Below are 21,723 nucleotides of genomic sequence, written 5' to 3' on the forward strand. Positions count from 1 at the left end.
CACATGCAGAATAATGCATTTTCAATCCACTTTCAATTGCTTGCAAGTGAATTTTGCCATTCCGAACAGCTGCAAAGTGCACTGAAAGAGGATTGAAAGTGCATTATTCTGCGTGTGCGGAAGGGGCCCAAATGCCCCTAAGCCTCTCAGCCTTGTTTTGTGCAGATAAAGTTGAGAAGGGTGAGATAAGCCTTTCTGAGTCCCAATTAAAGAGGAAAGCAGTATATAATTTATAAAACCCTTTTCATAGTTCTGGTGTAAATTATAATGTAAAATAAGTACAATGTTATTATAATGGAAAATAAGATCACACAAGATTACAATGTACCATTATGCTGCAATACAGTCCAGTAAATTTGATGCTGTCTATGGTGAACACAGGGCCTTTTCCCCCAAGGCTTGCTAGAATGAAAATCTCTCACGTCTGAGCGCGCATGGTCCCCCTTCCCATTCGCAAATCCAAAGAAGCAAGCTGGCCGGAGGGCGACTGCCGTCACGTCCACATGGCCAGGTGAGAAGGGGCGGAGCAAAACGACTCCTCCCCTCCTGGCTTCAGGTAGGGTTAGTTGTTCTGACTCGACAGTTAAGCGAGCGGTGTCGTGGAAGGAGCATGGCGGACTCGCAGCTCCTTTGCCTGGACGACGCGCACGTGAACGAATGCCTCGGCGAGAACCACCCGCGGTACTACTACAGCGAGCAGCAGCGCAAGGCCCTGGAGGTGCTGGCGAGCAAGGGCGCGAAGGCGTACAAGGAGCACCTGAAGGCGGCCAAGTTGCGCGACTTCCTCTCCAGCGGGGAGCGGCAGGCTTTGCAGAGCAGCTGGGGCGCCTACGACGCCCACCTCGACGCCAACAAGCCTCTCCTGGGACCCTCGGGCAAGCCCCTGTCGCTGGCCTATTGGCCCGCGCGCTCCGACACCGAGGTCCCCGCGCTAGACCTGGGCTGGACCCACAACACTTTCTATCGAGGACTCAACCGCTTGGCTCTCTATACGCACCCGCGCAAGGAAGAAAATGCGCCTCACGTCAAGCAAGTGGCGCGCGAAATGATCCAGCAAGCGTACAAGGTGCGTCTTCCCCCGCCAGTCCTTCTCACCGGGTGGGCTGTGCGCCTTGAGGTCGCTGGTTGCGAGGGGAGGGGAGGGGAGGGGAGGGGATGGCATGGCAATCCACCGTAAGGAACTGATGTGGCAACACTTTTCCGAAAGGCAAAGTACACGACGGCGATTTATGAGGGGAGCTTAAATCCGTTGTCTCACTTCCTTGTTTCAAGTGAGAACTTTTTTTAAAGTGCGAAAGGTGTCGAGGCGCCTAGCGGATAACTGAGCAAGCACTTCATTATGCAGCCCTCTGTTTCAACCCACTTGAAGGCTCCTGAGGACCTTCCTTGCCAAAGGAAGCTCCCTCTTCATTAAGCAAGCTTCTGAACGTTTTGCTACTGCTAGGAAGAGTGCTGTCACAATTTCTGCTCAGCTTTTTCTGGTTCCAAACTAAAGGTTTGCCCCAAGGGATGGCATGGGTAGGACTTAATCTGGAACAACTCAGCTCCTCAGAACAAGTCCAAACACGTTTGTCTACTGATCTGTATATCCTGACACTTTCCTCTGAGAGCACTTTCTTCTCCTTTATGGGATTCTGTCCCTAAATACATGCTGATACGCTTATCCTATATTTGCTTGAAGGTCATTCCCATTGTTTTCATTGGGACCAGTGTGGTTTAATAAACATAATGTACAATCTACTGAGCTCTTTTTGGGGTTTGAACACGACCATTCCACAATAGGTTATTCTCAACACATTTAGGATTGTGGTGTATGCATGTTAAAGACTACAGTCTTTGTGCATCTTTTTTCTTGGCACAGTTTTAAGCATACCCCCTGGTACTAGAAATACATTCAATTGAACTTAGTGAGATTTAAAAGGCAAGCACCAAGTCATATGTCAGGTGATATCATGCCATGGGATTTCCTTTGAATGTGGTGGAATTTAAAAGGCGAGCACTGGGCCATATCATGCTGTTTGCTAGGCAGATAATGCTTAATGGGGTGCTTTGCCATTATCTTCCCCAGTGATCTACACTTTACCCCCAACAAGCTGGGTACTTGTTTTACCATCCTCAGAAGGTAAAACAAGGCTGAGTGAACCTTGAGCTGGCTACCTGAAACCGACTTCCATTGGGATCAAACTCAGATCTTGATCAGAGTTCTGACTGCAGTACTTCAGCTTCCCACTCTGCACCATGGGGGTTCACTTCAGATTTAATATTCCTAGCCTGACTCAGTCTGTAAGTCATTAGTGATCAGGAGCACATACAAGTTTAGATGTTTGGAATGTGTGCTTTGAACACTGAAGAAAGAAGTTCCATCATGCTCTTAACAATATAACTATCCACCTGTTGGGTTCTGGGGGTGGAAGGGACTCTGGAATAGAAGAGGGCTTCTTTTAAGACAAGACACACCTGCAACCTTAAGAGTATCCTGCAGACTGCTTTAACAATTCCTTGGAACTTCTCTGGATAGTAGCCGCCTTAGGTGTTTTCCACAGGAGAACAGGCTTGTGTGGTTTCCCCATTACTGCTGTGGTTGCTGATACAGCACAGTGGCAACATGGCTTCCACAAGGCAGATATTTTTCAGAGCTTTTTTATTTTTAAAAAATTAGCACTTGAAATAATAGTACAATGTTATAACAATCAGTGTTTCTGATTTTCAGAATTGTCAACTTCATCTTTAAAAAGTTTCCAAAGCTCTTACGCTTCTCCCTTTAAATGTCTGCAACAAAAAAGAGTCAGAGGTTTACTTTTTTTACTGAAATCTTGGAATCTGATGAATGTTGCTGTAATAATTTTCAACTGCTTATTTAAAATACAGGCAAATATTTGCAGGAAAGCAAATGGCCACTGCAGGATAAGAATGTTGCTGCCATGTAGGTAGGACCAAAAAAACTGGAACTTTTCCATCCATATGGCAGCTGTCCAAGGTTTGCTGTGATCTTTCTTAAAACTTTGAAGATTGCAGGTTTGAGAAAGTGCACAAAGTCACTACAGTGTGGTGGGGAAGTAGGAAAAAACCCCACATCAAAACTGTAAAGGTGTTGATTTCTACCCTGTTACACCTGTATCTGGCACCCCCATCACTTCAGCCTCCTACTCCAGCACTATGCTTATGCTTGAGCATAAATTGCTGCAATGTTGCAGCTGACTTATGGCAACTCTGTAGGATTTTCAAGGCAATTGACAAAAGTGGTTTGCCATTGCCTGCATCTGTGAAGCAACCCTGGACTTCCTTGGTGGTCTGTCCAAAAACCAACCTGGACTGACCCTGCTTAGTTTCTGAGATCTGATATGATTGAGCTAGCCTGGGCTATTCAGGCCCAGGCAGGAATATACCTACTGCTGATTTTTAAAAAAACTAGCAAAGAGTGTGTGTGGTGGGGGGGGGAGGGCAGCATGAGAGTTTATCTTCGCTGCTTATCCTATGGAGAGGCTCTGTTATTTCAGTGAAAGCAGAACAGAAAATCACTCTCATGTGGTGCAACACAAGTCAGTTGGCATGGTTTAAACTAAAGTATAGTCATACACACTAATGATTATAACGAAGATTCTGTCCTCACAACATGATTATCAAATTGGGATGGTAGTTATTTGGGATTAATTTTCTGAATTTTAAAGGTGTGACCCAATAGGCAAACATATTCTTAGAAATTACTGACCTATTCTCTTTTCTGAATATGTGTATAATCCTGTTTTCATTTGTTATATAAAGTTAAAGCCATGTGAAAGTAATTCCATCAGTTGCAGTGAAATCTAATGTGCATTTCTAAACATATTTCAATAGAAATAATTTTCAAGTAAATAATAGTGCTTCCAAAGGTCAGGTGTTTAAAACAAATACTTGGTCTTTGTGGCATTTCCTGACGAGCAGGGTGACCAATTCTGATGCAGGAAGCAGAGCAAAATCACCAGATAAGATACTTCTGAAAGGGGCTGACCTCTTCGGATACTTGGAATCAGCAAGTACTATGACTGGTAAGATAGACTAGCGCCATGGTGGCGAACCTATGACACTCCAGATGTTCATGGACTACAATTCCCATCAGCCGCTGGCAGGGGCTGATGGGAATTGTAGTCCATGAACATCTGGAGTGCCATAGGTTTGCCACCACTGGTAGCATCTACCATGCAAGATGGCATTTTTAAAATGTCTATATTATATGTTAGCCTCTATTCTGCAGTATTGCCCAATCTATACTGAATGTTTTAAATACTTCCCCCTTCAGTATCCCTCAGAATACAATAAAATGTAAGGCTCATTCCGCACATGCAGAATAATGCACTTTCAAACTGCTTTCAGTGCTCTTTGAAGCTGTGCGGAATGGCAAAATCCACTTGCAAACAGTTGTGAAAGTAGTTTGAAAACGCATTATTTTGCGTGTGCGGAAGGGGCCTAAGATGTTAAGTGTTCCATGGTCTTTCTTTCATTTTTAAGTGTTTTTAAGGACAAAAACCAAAATCATAGGGAAATGTTACCAAAACTTATTCTGTCAAATGTTCTTTCAAATATCATACAGTCTTGATCTATTTGTCACACTGTGTTCAAAAGCATAGTTGTTATATCAGAGAAAGGAACTTGGGTATCCTCATTCACCTTTTGATCCTTGCCCACTAATTTATACATTTTCAAAGATGGCTTTCATTTTACTCATTGGAAGCACTGATCAATACTTCCGGTCTCTGCACTCCCGAAAAGAGAGGTATTTCAACTCCTGCTGGCCCATTTTGTTAACATCAACCAGCTTAAGAAAAGCTTCTAATACTGACTATGAGAATAGGAGGTAATTTCTACCCAAGATACTGCCAGTGCTTCTCAGAAATGTTACAAAGCCAGTCAAGTTTATAAAAGAAGTTCCTTTCCATTAATTCTGAACTGATTAAATTTTGTGCCATTAAATTGATGTTCAGTGAAACCTTTCCCTGTGTCCTGTCACTTTAGTAGTAATTAAAATAGACATCTGTCAAAATTACTCTGAATGACAGTTTCATATGCTGTTTTTACAGCAAGATTGTTGCCTATGGATCTGTGTTGAATTTGCCAGTGTGCACATATAATGATTTAAAAGTAAAAGTTTCCAAGAACACTAGGGATTTAGGGTTTTTTAAAAAACTCTTCTCGTAGTTTGATCTCTGTTTCTGCAACCCAGGTAGTCATGAGCTCATAATGATCTCAGATGTAGTGTAACTGTTTGGGTGAGGGTGGATACCACAAGGTTTGCCAGCCCCATTAAGGCTATTTGGAAGCACTTAATTTTTCCCTTTCTTCCATCCCTGACATTATTTCTGTGCCATCTTCTCTCTCCTGTTGACCCTGGGCAATGGACATGGGAATACCTATAAATTTAGTTTTCCATTATAATGTTATGGCTTTCACTCTCCCTGCCCCACATATATCTGAAGCGTTAGACTAATGATAAATGAGGCATTGCATGTTTCAGCAGCTGAGATTGCTGATTTAGTTAATTCTAATTATTCTGTTTTTTGCTGACTTAGAGAATGGAAAATCTCCACCCATCAAAGCCTGAAGGCCCATGCGTTTAAGAGTCATCAGGTAGTTTAACACTGCGCGCATGTGATAAAACCCTTTGGCGCTTCTTTGTTCCTGTATATGGGCACTGAATGATACTGTTTAAAGTGCATACAGAACACAGGCCTTATGAAGATTGACTCATTTGATGGTCTTCTCAATCCTATGACCACTTACAAGCAACCTTTAATCTGGGCAATCTTGGGGCAACTGAAGCAGAAGTGATCCATGCCTTGCAGTGGCTTAATTCATGGACATTTAATTATCAAGTGATGCAATGTAAATGTAAACCCCAGAGCAAAGAAAGAAAGAATGTACTTATTTAATAAGTGGTGTCTGGACTCTATAATGCTGCTAGATGATGAGTTTTGTGGTAGCACAAATTATTTGCCTCTAGCTTTAAAGAATGCTTCTTCTCCCCGCCCCCCCCCCCCATGCCTGTTCTTGCTAGCCCTTTGTTTGGCTTGTATGGTCCTGTCTCCAGTGGAGGAACATTTAACAAGTCCAAGTAATTGCATTCCATCAGGACTAGCAACATTGGAAGTCTTGATACTGTCAAGATTTTCAAAAAGTTTACAGTTCAGAAGAAGGAAATGGTATGATTCAGACCAAAAGCATGGTTGTATTTGAATATTTGCATTAGTGCTTTAACTTTTTGAAAAGATAAAAATTGTATTATGGCTCGATCCTGAATACAGACTGAATGTTTATCATTAGGTAGAGTAACGTCAGATTGTTCAGACATTCCACACAGACACACATCCTCACATCTGTCTAGATGCATCACAATTTTAATTAAGTGAGGGTCAGTGCACACAGTATAGCCCAATAGAATTTGCACTGAAGAAGGCTCACAGCAATTGCTGTCCACTTTCATATGAGGTCTTGTTATGAGTATAATATGTATCCAACGCCACAAACAATAAAACAGTACCACAAGGTATCTGAAATATGGACCCTGATAATACTGATAAAAAAATCCTGTGTAGTACAAAACAAGGTGCTGTGTAATACAAAAAAGTCCACTAAGCTAACCAGAACCTGGATGTGCACCGGTTTTGTCCAAGCTTCAAGGTTAGTGGAACATAAATTCCATATATTTGTGCTTCCAAAATGTACAAAAAGTTTGTTTGGACTGCAATAATTAGAAACCGTGAAGGACCGCAGTCTGCTCTGAAAACTCAGTTTGGGCACATATTATACTCCGTTTCCAGAGCAGAATGAAGGAAGCACAGATATATGGAATTTATGTTGCACTAGCCTTGAAGCTTGGGTGAGACCGGTACACATCCCGGTTCCAGTTACCGTGTTTCCCCGAATATAAGCCAGTGTCTTATATTAATTTTTGCTCCCAAAGATGTGCTATGTCTTATTTTCAGGGGATGTCTTATTTTTCCTGTGTTCTGTTCGTCGGGCATGCTTCCAAACAAAAACTTTGCTATGTCTTACTTTCGGGGGATGCCTTATATTTCGCACTTCGGCAAAACCTCTACTAGGTCTTATTTTTCGGGGATGTCTTATATTAGGGGAAACAGGGTACATTAGTAGACTTTTATTGTTTTACACAGGTCATTTGTTTTGTACTACACAGGATTTTTTATCAGTATTATTAGGGTCTGTATTTCAGATACCTTGTAGTACTGTTGTATTGTTTGAGGTGTTGGACACATATTAAACTTATAACAAGACTTCATTTGAAAGTAGACCTGCAAGCTTTCTTCAGTATAAATTCTATTGGGTTGTGGGTTACATCACAAGCCTGGAAGCTGTACAGTGCCAAAGAGTGAAAAATGATTGTAGTGTTCTTTGGGTATCTTAGCACTTAACACCCAATGTAAACTTTCAGGCTGACAGTGTAAACTCAACAGGAACTTTCTAGTCTGTATTGATGAACGAGAGTCTTGCTTGGAATTAATACTGTCTTAAATACACTAATGTTTCTTTACATTTAAATGTATCATGAATATATATTATATATTCTCTTGCCCTGAATGAATAAACCTGTGTTATATAGTGATAACTGCTTTTGACCACAGCATATTGGTTTTATTGAAATGACTGTTCTCTTCTGCCTATGTCCAGGTCATTGCGGTAGTTATGGACCAATTCACAGACCGGGATATCTTCCAAGATATTGTGGATGCAGCATACAAGCGTCGGATCCCTGTCTACATTATCTTGGATGAAGAAGGCTCTAAGTTCTTCCTAGAGATGTGCAAAGACATGGAGCTCTGTGATTTCCAGATACGGGTATGATTTTGTGCACTCTGTTGTTGTAATGACTCTTGAAAGATATCAAGGTATAGAAACATTGTCATTTTCTGACAATCTGTAATGTGAACACCCATTTTGTATTTTTATTATGTCTCTCTCATTCCCTGTCTTGTTTCACTTTATGTCCTCCTGGATATCTTTTCCTCTTGATAAAAAGAAAAAATAGCAATAGCATCATTGGTGTGACTCACTGTAGTTCAAGGTACAACCAAGTTGTCTTTCAAAACACACAGTTTCAAAACACACAATTCAAAGATGGTAGTTTAATATAAATAAATCAAAACATTCATCGTTCTAACCTATAATGTGATTTAAAATTCCGTAGTTTCAGTCAGATTGGTTATTTTATTGTTTTCTGAAGGATCCAAGTAACATTGACCTATGTCCAGTCACACATTCTGAATAGTTTATTCAAGTCATATGTATTATTTCTGGCCATAGGCAGTTACAATTACCCACAAAAGTATAAAATTAAAACACATAAGTAAAGTAATTAAAATAATACATCTCTATGTATAATTGAGCAAGCCTAGAAGGTGGTGATGACTCACTTCCAGCCAATCTCCATGCATGATTCACTTCCAGCCAATCACCACGCACACACAGCTTAGGGATGGGCTTACATAGAACTGGTACAAACCCACAAACAAAACAGTGGGATTTGGCACTTACTTGCTCTATACCAGGGGTAGGGAACCTGTGGCTCTCCAGATGTTCAGGAACTACAATTCCCATCAGCCTCTGTCAGCATGGCCAATTGGCCATGCTGGTTGGGGCTGATGGGAATTGTAGTTCCTGAACATCTGGAGAGCCGCAGGCTCCCTACCCCTGCTCTATACAAAGCAGACTGCTTATCTTCTGAGATCTAATGAGACTGGGCTAGCTTGCCCCATCCAGGTCAGGGCACCCCAGGTAACCCCAAGGTATGACTTGGGGGCAGTTTGAGTTGTAGAGAAGTGAGAAAGTGCCCTTCTACAATGCTTTTAAAGAATCCTGGGGTTAAAAGGAGTAGGAGCATCTACTAGGCTACATTTAAACCCAAAACCTCTTCTGAGTAAATTAAATTAAAAAGTTAGTTGCCAGAGTGGATTACTGGGGTAGAGAAAGAGTGCCCCTGAACATACACAAAGGAGTTTTCTCAATAGTCTCGCACTGCTGAAGAATCACAGCCAGCTAGAGCAAAAGATGAGACATTATAAATAATAAAAGGTTCATTGTCAGATAAAAGCATAACCAATTAACCAGCAAGGCTGCCAGTGCCTAGAAGTAATATATCTACCACTCCTTAGAAGCAAAATAACTTCAGTGGGAAGAGCTCCATAAATACAGTAACACAAGTATATTTGTGATAGAGTATACCAATCCCACTAGAAGGGTTGAAGGCATGGTCTGAAAATGAAGTGAATTTTGTTCTGAAACTGGGTTGAGTAGTGTTTGGAAGGTAGGAGACCCTAGTATGTTTTTAATTATATTAAGCCGTGGAGAGAAATTTGTTTGGTCTATCTTTTGTCACCTTGCATTGGAACATCCACTCTGAATAGTTAACTGCACAAGTTTTCTTAAAGGCTAGAGGGAGGTGACTTCTTCCAATTCTCCTTCCCATTGTAGACCTTCATTTTGCCCCTTATGCTGTTCCTGGGGTCAGAAGCAGCATTTTAGGGGGCTTTGAACTGCAGTGGAAGGAAGAAATTGATGGAAATCACTGCCCTCTTAAGAAAATGTAAGTGACCTTAAGTCTTTAGAACAGTATGGTTGGCTAGGGACTGCTGTCCTTAATGAAAGCTAATGTTCGCAGAATGTTTAGATGAGATTGCTGCCACCACCCACAAAGGCTGATAATATCAACTTTAATGGTTTGTTTTCAAGAAATAAAGGAGTTCTCATATTACAGTTCTTACAGCAAGCAACCAGTTCTGTCATAACATTTGAGCTGTTAAGTTCCAGGTACCTGTTGCAAGAACATACATTTGGAACAATCATGAATATTGTTGCTGTTGAGGTCATAAAATGAACTGCTTACATGCTGTGTGCTTTTGCAAATCTGATAACTTTCTGCATGAGAACCAGCCCAAATTATTCCTGATATTAGAACAGTGTCAAGACACCCAATGTAAGGCAGCAGGAATTTTCGGAAATGGGTGGATTTTATCAGTTTTGTGTACAATCCTTCTGTTTTGTCTTCTATGGACCATGGGGAACTATGTGGTGATAGCCATAACTCAGTAGTGGATCACATGCTTTGCATTCTGAAGTTCCCAAGTCTTATCACTGAAATCACCATTTAAAGTATCTCTCATAGCAAAATGGGTAAATCTGTGGTTTGAAAGCTTCTGCCAGCTGAAGGAAGAAAATATTGGCACAATCCTCTATTCAAGTACAAGACAGCTTCACTATAAGCCAAGGAAGAAGAAGAAGAGTTTGGATTTATATCCCCCTTTCTCTCCTGTAAGAGACTCAAAGGGGCTTACAATCTCCTTCCCTTCCCCCTCACAACAAACACCCTGTGAGGTAGGTGGGGCTGAGAGAGCTCCGAGAAGCTATGACTAGCCCAAGGTTACCCAGCTGGCATGTGTGGGAGTGTACAGGTTAATCTGAATTCCCCAGATAAGCCTCCACAGCTCAGGCGGCAGAGCGGAGAATCAAACCCGGTTCTTCCAGATTAGATACACGAGCTCTTAACCTCTTACGCCACTCTTGCTTCAACAAGGACAACCTTATTGAAAGCTGAAGTTCACTCGTTCTTTCCATTCATCAACACTTGGAATTATTTTGACTCTTTTTCCTTCCATCTCAAATACAGTTCTAGTAACGTATTTCATGGAAGTGTGTTTTTAACTATGTGGAGATGGGAATTTTTTAAAAAAATACCTAATTAAACTATACTGGCAACTTAAATATAGCACAATTCTATCCCATAGAATATTTATTTATTTATGATATTTATATCTTGCCCTACCCCCAAAGGACTTAGGACAGCTTACAATGGCATAAAGCCTAAAATCACACATTAAAATTCATTAAAAAACTAAAAATAGCAATAAATAAAAACAAATCATAAAACCATTTAAAACAATCCAACTAAAAACCCCAAATGGCGAGACATTGTTTCTCCCATGGGAGGCTAAGGGGAGATATCATAATCAGAAAACATTTGGCTGGTTTGATGGAAAGGCCTGGCGGAACAGCTCCATTTTACAGGCCCTGCAGAATTAAATCAGGCACTGCAGGACCCTGATATTACTTGACAACATGTTCCATCAGGCCAGGGCCAGGCCTGTAAAGATCCTGGCCTTTGTTATATCCAGCTGGATATCACTCGGGCCTGGGACCACCAGTAGATTCCCCTTGGCTGAGTGGAGAGGTCTCTAAGGGTGATGTTGAGAGATGGGTCCTGCAAGTATGTGGGTCCAAGGCTGCTTATGGCCTTATAGGTTAACACCAGAATTTTGAAGATGATCCAGTACTCAATGGGCAGCCAGTGTAGATATTCCAGGATCGGTGTTATATGGTCTCTGCTGGCTGCTCTTGTAAGCAGCCTAGTGGCTGCATTTTGGATGAGTTTTAATTTCCAGATCAGCGACAAAGGTAGGCCAATGTAGAGGGAGATGCAGTAATCTAGCCTGGAGGTGACTGTCACATGGATGACTCCGGTGAGGTCAGACTGGGAGAGGTGACGAAGGTGGAAAAATGCAATCTGGACTGTTCTCGTGACCTGGTCCTCCAATGAAAGGGTAGTCCAAGGTCATGCCAAGACTCTTCACTGATGAGGCCAGATGTAGGGCCTCACCATGTAAGGCTGACAGTTGGAAGTTCCCCGGGTCCTCTCCCTGACCCAGCCACAGGATCCCCATCTTGGCTGGATTAAGTTTCAGTCTGCCTGTTTTCAACCAGCTCGTCACAGCTTCTAAACAATGCTGGACGGAGTCCAGGGGCGGAGTCCGGCTGACCCTCCATTGTAAGGATGAGTTGAATGTCATCAGCGTACTGATGGCACTGTAAACCATAGCTCCATACCATCTGGGTCAGGGGTCGCATGAAGATGTTAAATAGCATTGGGGAAAGATGGCTCCCTGCAGCACCCCATACCTGATGGGGTGTTGCTTGGATACATCCCTCACCTGGATATCACCTGCAGTCCCCGGCCCTAAAGGAAAGAGGTCATCCAGCGCAAGGCTGTTTCTCTAACTCTGGCGTCAGTAAGGCTGTAAACCAGAGGTTCATGGTCTACTATTTCAAATGCTGTGGTAAGATCTAACAATACCAGCAGCACAGTCCCACCTTGATCCAATTGGAGCCAGAGCTCATCCACAATGGCGAATAGCACAGTCTCCATCCCATTACCAGCACAGAAACCAGACTGGTAGGGATCCAACACCTTTGCATCATCCAGGAAAATCTGTTGTTGTTTCCACTGAGGTGGGAAGGACTGTCACTCCCTCTGGCTGCAGACTCCAGCTCACCAGGTGAGCTCAATGATTGAGCTTAATGGTTCATTTCATCCTGTGTATGATAGCAATTTTTGTACCGGAATGTTTTTTCAAATGAAGGAAAAAAATTAAAATTTAGTGACAAAAATCAACTGTAAGTTCTGTTACAAATATTTGACCCATGCTATTTTGGCCTTATTACACAAACCTAAATGCTCTGGTAAGACTATTTATAGCCTCTTTTCTTGGACATAAGCATTAGCTTTCTCAGCACCTCCTTGTAAAGTAAACTTTCTTACCCATGTATTCCCTAGCAGCCACTTTTAATCGTGTATAGCAGTCTAAATAGTTTGGCTTTAGCCCCAAGCCAAGCAAGTGTGGTTGCTCAGTGTAAGGGTCTGTTATTCCAGTCAATAATTGAGACTCGGGAAAGGTTCAAGAGTTTTATTGAACTGTGTCAGGACCTTGGCTGCAGAAAGCCAGAGCTAGCATATATCTCTAAACTTTTCCCGCTTCTGGTGATCCCCCCTCCCACTTGTTCCCACAATAGGCAGTATAAGAAAAGGACAGTGTTAAGACAGTATTGTTATGTGTTCCAAACTCAAGGACAGCAATAGAACTCTCTCCTGGCCCCAGAAAGTGGGAGGGTTGAGGCATGTATATTTCACTAGTTACAAGTATAGTCATAGAAACAGAACGGTCCATTAGTACATAGATAACAGCAAGTGCAGGTGTGACCTTGGCGCCACCCCACCAATGCCAGGCTGAGTGGGAGCCAGGCCTGACACTCAGTTATACAGAGTCTATCAGTGTTGTTGTATGAATAACTGAGTGGAAAAATAGAATTAAAAATAAGCTGGTATTTGCATGGTACAGTACTTGTACTGTAGAAGACTATGGATCAGCTGAGTGAGAACACAGTAGCAAATTACTTTTTGCATGCCAACTGTTTTGCGTGCCTTTATAATTCCAACTTGAAACTGGTTGAGGAGTGGAAGAAGACAAGGTAATGAAACTCTGGACCATTAGACTTTTTTGTGTGTTACCTACTGTGTCTTTCCTTGTCAGAATATCCGTGTACGCTCTGTGACAGGAGTTGGATACTATATGCCATCAGGGAAGATCAAAGGGAATTTGGCATCCCGCTTCTTGATGGTGGATGGTGAAAAAGTAATCACTGGTTCCTACAGGTGAGTTTCTCACACAGGAACTCTGTCCATTTATCCCTCTTCCTTTAGGTAACTATAATATAATCCATTATTATGAAGCTACCTAATAATGCTTGGAAGTCTGCAGCTTCAAGCTGGATCCAAGCCTGGCTAATGCCAGGTTCAGACAGACTCTTGCTACTGCAATCTCCATGTGGAGATTGGGCGTGGTTGGTCTTACACCCATCCTCCACATGGAAATGGGTGCATGATCAGCGAGGCTCACACTGCCCACATCGGGTGTGGGACCAGCTAGCTGGCCTCACACCTCCCCATGGAAATAGGGTGGGACAAGCCTGACTGACCCCGCTCCCAACCTCAACATGGAAGTTGAAGGCAGAGCAAGCCCTGTTCATGGGTGGTCAACTGCACTCCACAACAAGGCGTGGCACAACTGTGTGTGTGTGTGTGTGTGGGAGTCCTAGGCGTTATTTTAATAAGCTACACTACTGCAAAGCCTGGAATGCTGTGGTTGCCTAGCAAAGGCCACTGAGTGTTCCTTAAAGCCACAGGCACTCCTTTTATCATCTTGGGATTTTTCAAACTCCTTAGTATTTTTTAAAAAAAGATTTCGCATTTTTCTGCAAACCTGGGGTTTTTTCACATTTGTAGAAAGATCTGTTTTCACCACAATTTTGGTCACTGGATTTAAATATCTTCAGATTTTGCTGACTTGACTACTAGTATTTAGATGTTGAGATGCTAAGCTCTGTGAAGCTGAAAGATTAACTTAAGGTTTGTTAAGATGGTGGGACCTAGCACTGACCATATCGATAATCTGCTGATTCAGCTGCTACTGACTATATGGCTGTGAAAAGACATCCATATGAAGGATTTCATAGAATGTCCAATAAAAGGGCATGATAAATACTGAAATGCTGTGTGCTCCCACTATCTCCACCACAGTATTATTGTAAAAATAACCGCACGTCTTATGGAGTACTTGGTGGATGAATGCTACTGTAGTGTGCATTCCTTAAAAAAAAAGAGTTTGGATTTGAAAAAGTAGCATTTTCTGATTACCATCCAGACTGTAACAGCACCTTCCTTATTTCGCAGTTTCACATGGACCTCATCCCACATAGACAGAAACATTATTTTGTTCTTATCAGGACAGAATGTGGAAATATTTGATATTGAATTTCGTGAGCTCTACGCGATTTCAGAGGAGATAGATCTTTACAAGGAGCTGAATATTCCATGCCCTTTCCGTCAAGATGTTGGAAAATTGGGGTTTTCCTCTTCCACCGTTGCCCGGAAGATCATCAACCCAAAATATGGATTAGTAATGGCGGGAGTACCCCCAGGGGAAATGATGCGCTGGGCTTGTCGCCAGATGCAGGAGTCACAAGGGAACCCACAGGAGAGGGAAGAAGAAAGTGAGTCAAACAGACGGCTGCATATTTTTCTGGAGGATCTTATTTCAGTAGAACAGGAGCTGCCAGAAATTGAGCCTCCACTTGATGATCTAAACAGAGCAAACCGGAGTCCTCAGAAGTTGTTTTCTCGGTTTCATCGGGACCTCAGATCCAAATCCAAATCCAGAGAGTCCATTCGTGACCTAAGAAAGGATGATGTTGCCAATGGGGAGACCAGTTCAAAGCAGGGTAAGAGATTTGGCACTGGACTTTTCAGAAAGGCCAAGCGTCTGCCACAGTTGAATGCTGATGCAAATTCTGTTGCCAGTGAGACTCTAACAGGAGAAGACTTTGTGATTGTGACGACAGCAGAGGGCCAAGCCACTGTTAGCATTCGTAGTAGTGGCAACGCTTCAGGTAAATTTCCCTGGAGATTTTGCTTCTACCAGTCAGTTCACCTACCCTTCTGTGATTTCTCCTCCTCCATCTGCTCTGTTGTTACCAGTTTTCCTATGTAATACTACCCATGCATGGTTGTGATCCCGTAATCTCCTTCCCTCGTTTGCATTGAAAGGGCAGAGTAGAAAGAATGCATCCATCTCAAATTTTAGTATAATCTTAAAACCTGATACTTCTTGTGCCGCCTTACCTGGAAGCCTTTTTAGGTGACCATGTCACAGAGACTACTAAGAGATATTTAGGTTGAATAAACAGGCATTTTTGATTCCAGGGAGAAAGCAGGCTGTAATTCTGAATTGTATGAGTATTAGAAGTATTAACAAGACTGAGAATCAGTGTCTCCTCCCTAATAACTTTATTAGCTTGGGGAAAGAGTTACTGTGTTATTGTCATGGGAGGTATCTATATTCAAGATGCATTCCGAGATAACCAACTGAGATCTAAATAGACTCCTTCAGCATTGTTGCAATCTCTAATAAAACTGCTTGATATATTTAATCTGTTTTTTTTTCATATCAAAGTTAAAGTGTGAAGGGTGGAATTCTTCCCTCTTTACTTACCCAGTGAAGGGCATAGATTTTTGTGGATGTGGTGAAGCCTGCAGTACTCAAGAGCAGACATCCCCAAATCTACTCAGAGTTCGCCATGGGTGTACAGTCCTACTTCTCTGGTGAAGCAGATATTCATCTGCACACAGATTTTCCAGATCAGAGTTTTAATCATATTGCTTGGAGAAAACGAAGTAGCAGGAGCCTCTTACATTGTCTCTTGTCTGTTTCCTAAGCCATCTGGGCATAGCAGAGATTTAGATGGCAACCACAGATATAGCTTGGCTAAATAAAGTCTACATTTGTGACTAAGAGGCCTTTTTGGATCACCTCACTGCAGCTGCTGTTTCCTCTTATAGGAAAAACACTTACAACAAAAGTACATGTTGTAGATGTTTAGGGCTTTTACCTGATGGCGCTTCTTTTGGCAGGTTTTAATGACTGCAACTGCCATTACTTTTAAAATTCAATCTGTGGATTCTTTGCAAAACAGAGAGATTCAAAATAACACAACTCATGGAAAAAGAATAACCTAGAGCACAAAATGAATTTCTTCTTGACCTATCAGAGTTGGAGATCATTTGGGAGTTGAGGAGGAGCCAAGCAAGAGTTTCAGCATAGTGGGGGGTCCTCATGAGACAGGGGCGACTGGACTTGCCTTAAGAAGTTTAGATGCATTAGGGGTGTGTTGTTTTTTTAAACACAAACCCCTTAAAATTTATTTTTCTTAAATTAAAACTTTTGTGGAGTAAGGAACTCTTGGGAAATCTGGAATTGTATGCATTTTGAAATATAAACAGTTAGATCAATTATTATTTTTTGCTAAAACGGAAGAGGGAAAATGTTCAGTATAGCTTATATAATGAAGTAGATTGCCTTCACCCTCATATCTTATCTCTAGTTCAGTTTAGGTAAGTACAGAGGGAACAATAGAGGGATGTGAGGAAAGAACTAGAGATTCATCTGACTGGAATTTCTCGCACTGGAGAATAGAAGGGGTATTTCCCAACTGCTGAAGAAGGGAAATGGCAAGACTGGCATATTAGGATAAAGTTGATGCCTGGCTGTGTTTTGGTAGTTTTTGTGGCCTGGCAGGCTGGAGACTCCAAAACAGTCAGTTGATTACTGCCATGAAAGTCTTGAACAATACATAAAGTAGATGGCTTGGAATTTTAAAAAATCTGTTATCTTACTGTAAAAATACTCACTGTGACAATTCATTTACATTGTAATTGATTCATTTTGAGGCCATTGGAGATGGGGGGATTCTTTTTAATAGACATCTTTGTAACATAAGACACACACAGGTTCAAATGCCTTGATTTTGTTTCTCAGCAGAGAATATGATTTTTAAAAATAAATTCTTCAAAGGACATGTAGCATCCCCTAGTGACAAAACTAGAAAACAACAATATCATGTTTCCCCTTAAGATAATATCCTGTATTTCACTTCAGTAAATTATAACTCCTGTTGATTCTTTTTCTGAAAGATCTGTTTTTTCAAGGTATCTAGTGTGAAGTGAGGATTTGTACAGTCTTCTGTATGCAGCAGAGGGGGAAGAAACCTATATAACTGTCTTCCAGAAATGTAAAACCAGATGCACATGTAGATCTAAAATTAAAGACTTTCCTGGTCCTGAACCCAGTTATTCCAAGTACTGGAAGATAGATTGCTGGGACTGCCCCATTGCTGGGACTGTCAAACCGAAATACAGTCTTTGAGCTAGACTAGTCTGTTTGTACCTGTGTGCTAAAGTGGCATTTAGTAATCCTACAGGGAATTATTAAAAGAAATAAAGTTGAGATGTAGATTAGAGTTTGACTACACAATAGTAATTACCCAAACTGTGAAAACAGGAGAAATGAAGATCATGGATGGTCAGAAAGACTGCTTAGTAAAATCTGAATAGTTTGAGGAGGCTCACTTGTAGAAGTGTTTCTGGAGTTTTCTTTTTGTTTGTGACTGTGTGGGAGAGTATCATGATTTGCAGAAGTAAAAAGTGAGAGTCCTGCAGGGCATTGCCAAATGTGTCTCATTTTTAAAAGCATGTCTGAAATCTTTTAAAAGAAGCTTTTAATTATTTTTTATTTTTCTGCTGCAGGTAAAATGAGTCTAAGCTCCCATACAGGGGAAAGAACCAAACAGTCAACCTGTGTGGTCTCATGATTGAGGAGGGAAAAACTGCTGGAAAAACTTGAAAGAAGTATCTGCTGGAATATACAGATGTGGGCACATTTGAAGCCTGCAGTCTAATTTCCTCAAAACAATCTGTAACCCCTGCAGTGTCTAGGACGGAGCTGGAACCTCCCATTAGTTAATGCACACTGGGTGAAATACATAACCTGGAAGATTCTGTCTGAAGAAAGAGCATAATTAATTAAATAACTGAAATAAATTTTTAGATGAACTCCACCCAAGCACAGATACGGGGTGCTATTTTAATTTGTCTGGCAGTGGAAAAAGAAAACTAGTGGGTTGCCAATATTTGTACTACATTTCTATTGGGTTAGCAATTTAAGTCAAAGACAAAAGAAGAAGAAGAAGAGTTTGGATTTATATCCCCCCTTTCTGTCCCATAAGGGTCGTAAAGAAGCTTACGAACGCCTTTCCTTCTTCTCCCCCCTTGTGAGGTAGGTGGGGCTGAGAGTTATGAAAGAACTATGACTGGCCCAAGGTCACCCTGTAGGCTTCATGTAGGAGTGGGGAAACAAATCCAGTTCACCAAATAAGAGTCTACCACTCATGTGGAGGACTCAGGAAACAAACCCAGTTCTCCAGATTAGAGTCCACCTGCTCTTACCATTGCAGCATGCCAGCTCTACAAAAGATTCCCAAAAGGATGTGAAACCTGTGCATTTTGTTATTCTTAAACTTTATATCTCATTATTTTAAAAAAAACTTGATAGATCTTCCATGCTTTCCCCATCTTCTTCCAGTAATTTTAGTGTTTAAACAGCCAACCTGTGGAATTGATGCCACAAATGACATATGCAGTGGAGGTGTTGTGTTATACCTGCTCTGTAACCTATTGCTTAGAGGAAAAATGACATTAAGGTTTAGAGAACAATGGATATACTATCGTGAGTACCAGAAGACCAGTCTTGTACTTTGGACTTCTGTGGCATTTTTCAATAAGGGTGATCACTACTGCCTTTGTGTTCCAAAAATGCACTGATTTTTTGGCATCAACCTCTTCCTCGTACCCCATGAACTTCTTTTTGAGAAAAACTGGTTGAAGGATTTCTTACTATTTCTTTAGAGTGGGTGACCGCAACCTTTTTAAGAGTTTGGAATTCTGGCACAGAATGGTAGGCATAGTTATAAAATGGCTGCCACAGGAGATAAGGCCAACCGCAAAATGGCTTCTGCAGCTTGTCAGTCACAAAGTGAAGATCCTTGTGCTACAGCTGCTGTCAAGGCAACATTTTAAAATGTCTGCACACTCAATCAGATCTCTAATGGCCAGTCAAAAGTCCTGCTGGGCAAAAGTCAACTTTTTAAAAACTCTTGGTAGGTACCAGGAAAGGGGTTGGCATTCAGCCTCCTAGCACTTATGAGCAGCAAATTGGGGGGCCCTGCTCTAGAGGGATGCATTAAGATGGTACTGTTATAAGAAGTAGTAGTCATGGGATCCATAATCCCTTTCTTCATTACCTAGAGGAATTTGTTTTTATCCCACCACTGTGCACTAGATTAGAATGGGCTGTTTGGATAAAAGAAATGATGATCACATAATGGAATGCTTATTAAAATACTCAAGCAAGGTTCTGGGTGGCCTGCATAAGAGCTCCTGAAAGATGCAGTAATAAGAGTTGTGGGTAGGAAAGTCATGCAAGGCTGGTGAAAAAATTCTTTGAAGTGCAACCCTAAATAGGTCAACTGAAGTCTATGCAGTGGGGCTTATTCTCAGGAAAGCATTCATAGGATTGCACCGGTTTCTGTAAGAGTTATATCGTTGAGCAACTGAAGTGCCTAGTAGTTGTTTTTTGTTCAAGAGCTACAAAGGTGAAGAAAACTTACTGAAGAAAACTAGAAAAGATTCAAGCCCCGTTGAGTTTTTATGGGAACAATTTGTTTAGAGAGCATTCCTGCAATTATACTGCCACGTTTTCATTGTTTTAAAGAGTAACTGCTAGAGTTTGCCTGCCTTCCGCTGTCTTTTTTTGCCATCAAATCACAGCTGACATGGCGATCTCATAAGGTTTTCAAGGCAAAAGGTCTTCGGAAGTGGTTTTCCATTGCCTGGCTCTGCATCAAGATCCTGGAATTTCTTGGAGGTCTCCCATCAAAATACTAGCAAAGGTCAGGACTGAAAATGTGTGACTGGCCTGAGATCACCCAGCAAGCTTCCATGGCAGAAGTGTGGATTTGAACCTGGCTTTTCCTAGTCCAACTCTTTAACCACTGTACTGTGCTGGCTGCCTTCTAATATTTTTCCCAGCATAAAATACTAGTCAGGAAAGGAGAAGGTGTGAAATAGTAAGGAAAACATCCAAAAGAAAAAGTCACACATTTTGCACTTGCTTGCATTTTTCATAACAAGAAAACTTATACCAAATGATTACAATTGCATCAAATATTTATTTGCTACTCCTACTGCCTAATGTTTATGTAGTCTGAACTGTAGTGTAGTCACATGCTGTATTCTGTTTGGGAACTGGCCATAACTGCTTTTGCTGTCAGAATGACCAGTTACATTGGGTGCCACAAAGGTATGCAATTCACAAAACCAGGAATAGAGTTCTCCACTGCTTCATTTGTATTCAGAGGGACAGCATCTAGCCACAGGTAGTATATGTGCACAGGGTGTTAAAGGTGGTTTATGCAGTTATAGAGTTCAGGAACCCCTGTTTTAGTTGTCATTCCTCTGAACATCCAAGTGGCCATTTTTTGTGATTGATTAGTAGCTCTACAGTAATAGGCTCATGCCTGTAAGATTATCCATACATGTTACAATGTATAATTTATTTTCATAAACATGTTTGCAGAATACAGTATTTTGCATTCTAAAAAGATGTAAATGTATCTTGTATTCTGTAACTCTCAGTTTACTTTTAGGATTTGAAGAAACCATTGTTAATTTACAGCATATTTAATGATTATTGAGAATTTTAAAACGTGTGATTGCAAAATGATGTTGACATATGCAAATTAAAAGCAAACAAACTTTATATGGTGCTAAATATTTTGGGGGCCCTGTGATGTGTCTGATTTTTTTGATAATGTGAAATTGAACATAGAGCCCAGTAATGGTTGTTGTTTGGCCTGGTACTGAAAATGGAAATATGAATGTGTTCTGTGGGTACACTACTGTGGATGCAAATTACAAATTGCTGTTTCCTAAACAACTTGAATCTAGCTTTTCTCCACCATCTCAACGTATTTGTCCATCATACTGGTCTGTGGATTGATTGCTGACTCCCTTCCTTGCTTTGTCCCTCCCCATGTTTCCAGATCGCTGACATAGTTGTAAGTTTTCAAAGCACTGTTTGCACAACTTCAAATATGCATTGCTCCTTTATAAATCTGCTTTTCTTTTTAAAAACTTTTTGGAAAAAAAACACCTGTTTCTGGGCTAAGGGTATTGATAGTTTGCCAATCAGTTGCTTCTGAATAGGCACAAAGCTGGTTTGCCCTAAGCTTGATCCAGGAGAGAAGATCATATGTCGAAACAAAATATGATGTGTGCTTTCATACAAAGGGCTCATGTGTAAATTATGTACTCTTAAATTGCTTTCTGAATGAGCAGCATTATGAGTCAGGGGTGTAGCTATAATGGGGACATCCAGGGACAAAGGCCCCGGGCGCCCCCCAGTGAATCGCATGGAGGGTGGAAAATCGCCCCCTACCAGGCCTGGCACAGCCAGCTGC

The 21,723-nt window shown here is 41.4% G+C and overlaps 1 protein-coding gene across 2 annotated transcripts; it reads left to right on the top strand.

Moving 5' to 3' along the window:
- The first annotated feature begins 602 nt into the window (after positions 1 to 602).
- FAM83F (family with sequence similarity 83 member F) lies at positions 603 to 20,133 on the top strand. 2 transcript variants are annotated; one of them, XM_048499406.1, is made up of 5 exons: positions 603 to 1,066; positions 7,660 to 7,827; positions 13,347 to 13,468; positions 14,546 to 15,261; positions 17,954 to 20,133. In XM_048499406.1, exons 1-5 carry the CDS (start codon positions 611 to 613, stop codon positions 18,016 to 18,018), a joined length of 1,527 nt encoding a protein of 508 aa, XP_048355363.1. In that variant the 5' UTR covers positions 603 to 610; the 3' UTR covers positions 18,019 to 20,133. The 2 variants fall into 2 exon arrangements, with proteins under 2 accessions (XP_048355363.1, XP_048355364.1); XM_048499407.1 differs by having other exon boundaries at positions 14,546 to 15,093.
- The last annotated feature ends 1,590 nt before the right edge of the window (positions 20,134 to 21,723 follow it).

The sequence above is a fragment of the Sphaerodactylus townsendi genome, linkage group LG06, assembly GCF_021028975.2.
Source record: "Sphaerodactylus townsendi isolate TG3544 linkage group LG06, MPM_Stown_v2.3, whole genome shotgun sequence".
NCBI classification, from domain to species: Eukaryota; Metazoa; Chordata; class Lepidosauria; order Squamata; family Sphaerodactylidae; genus Sphaerodactylus; species Sphaerodactylus townsendi.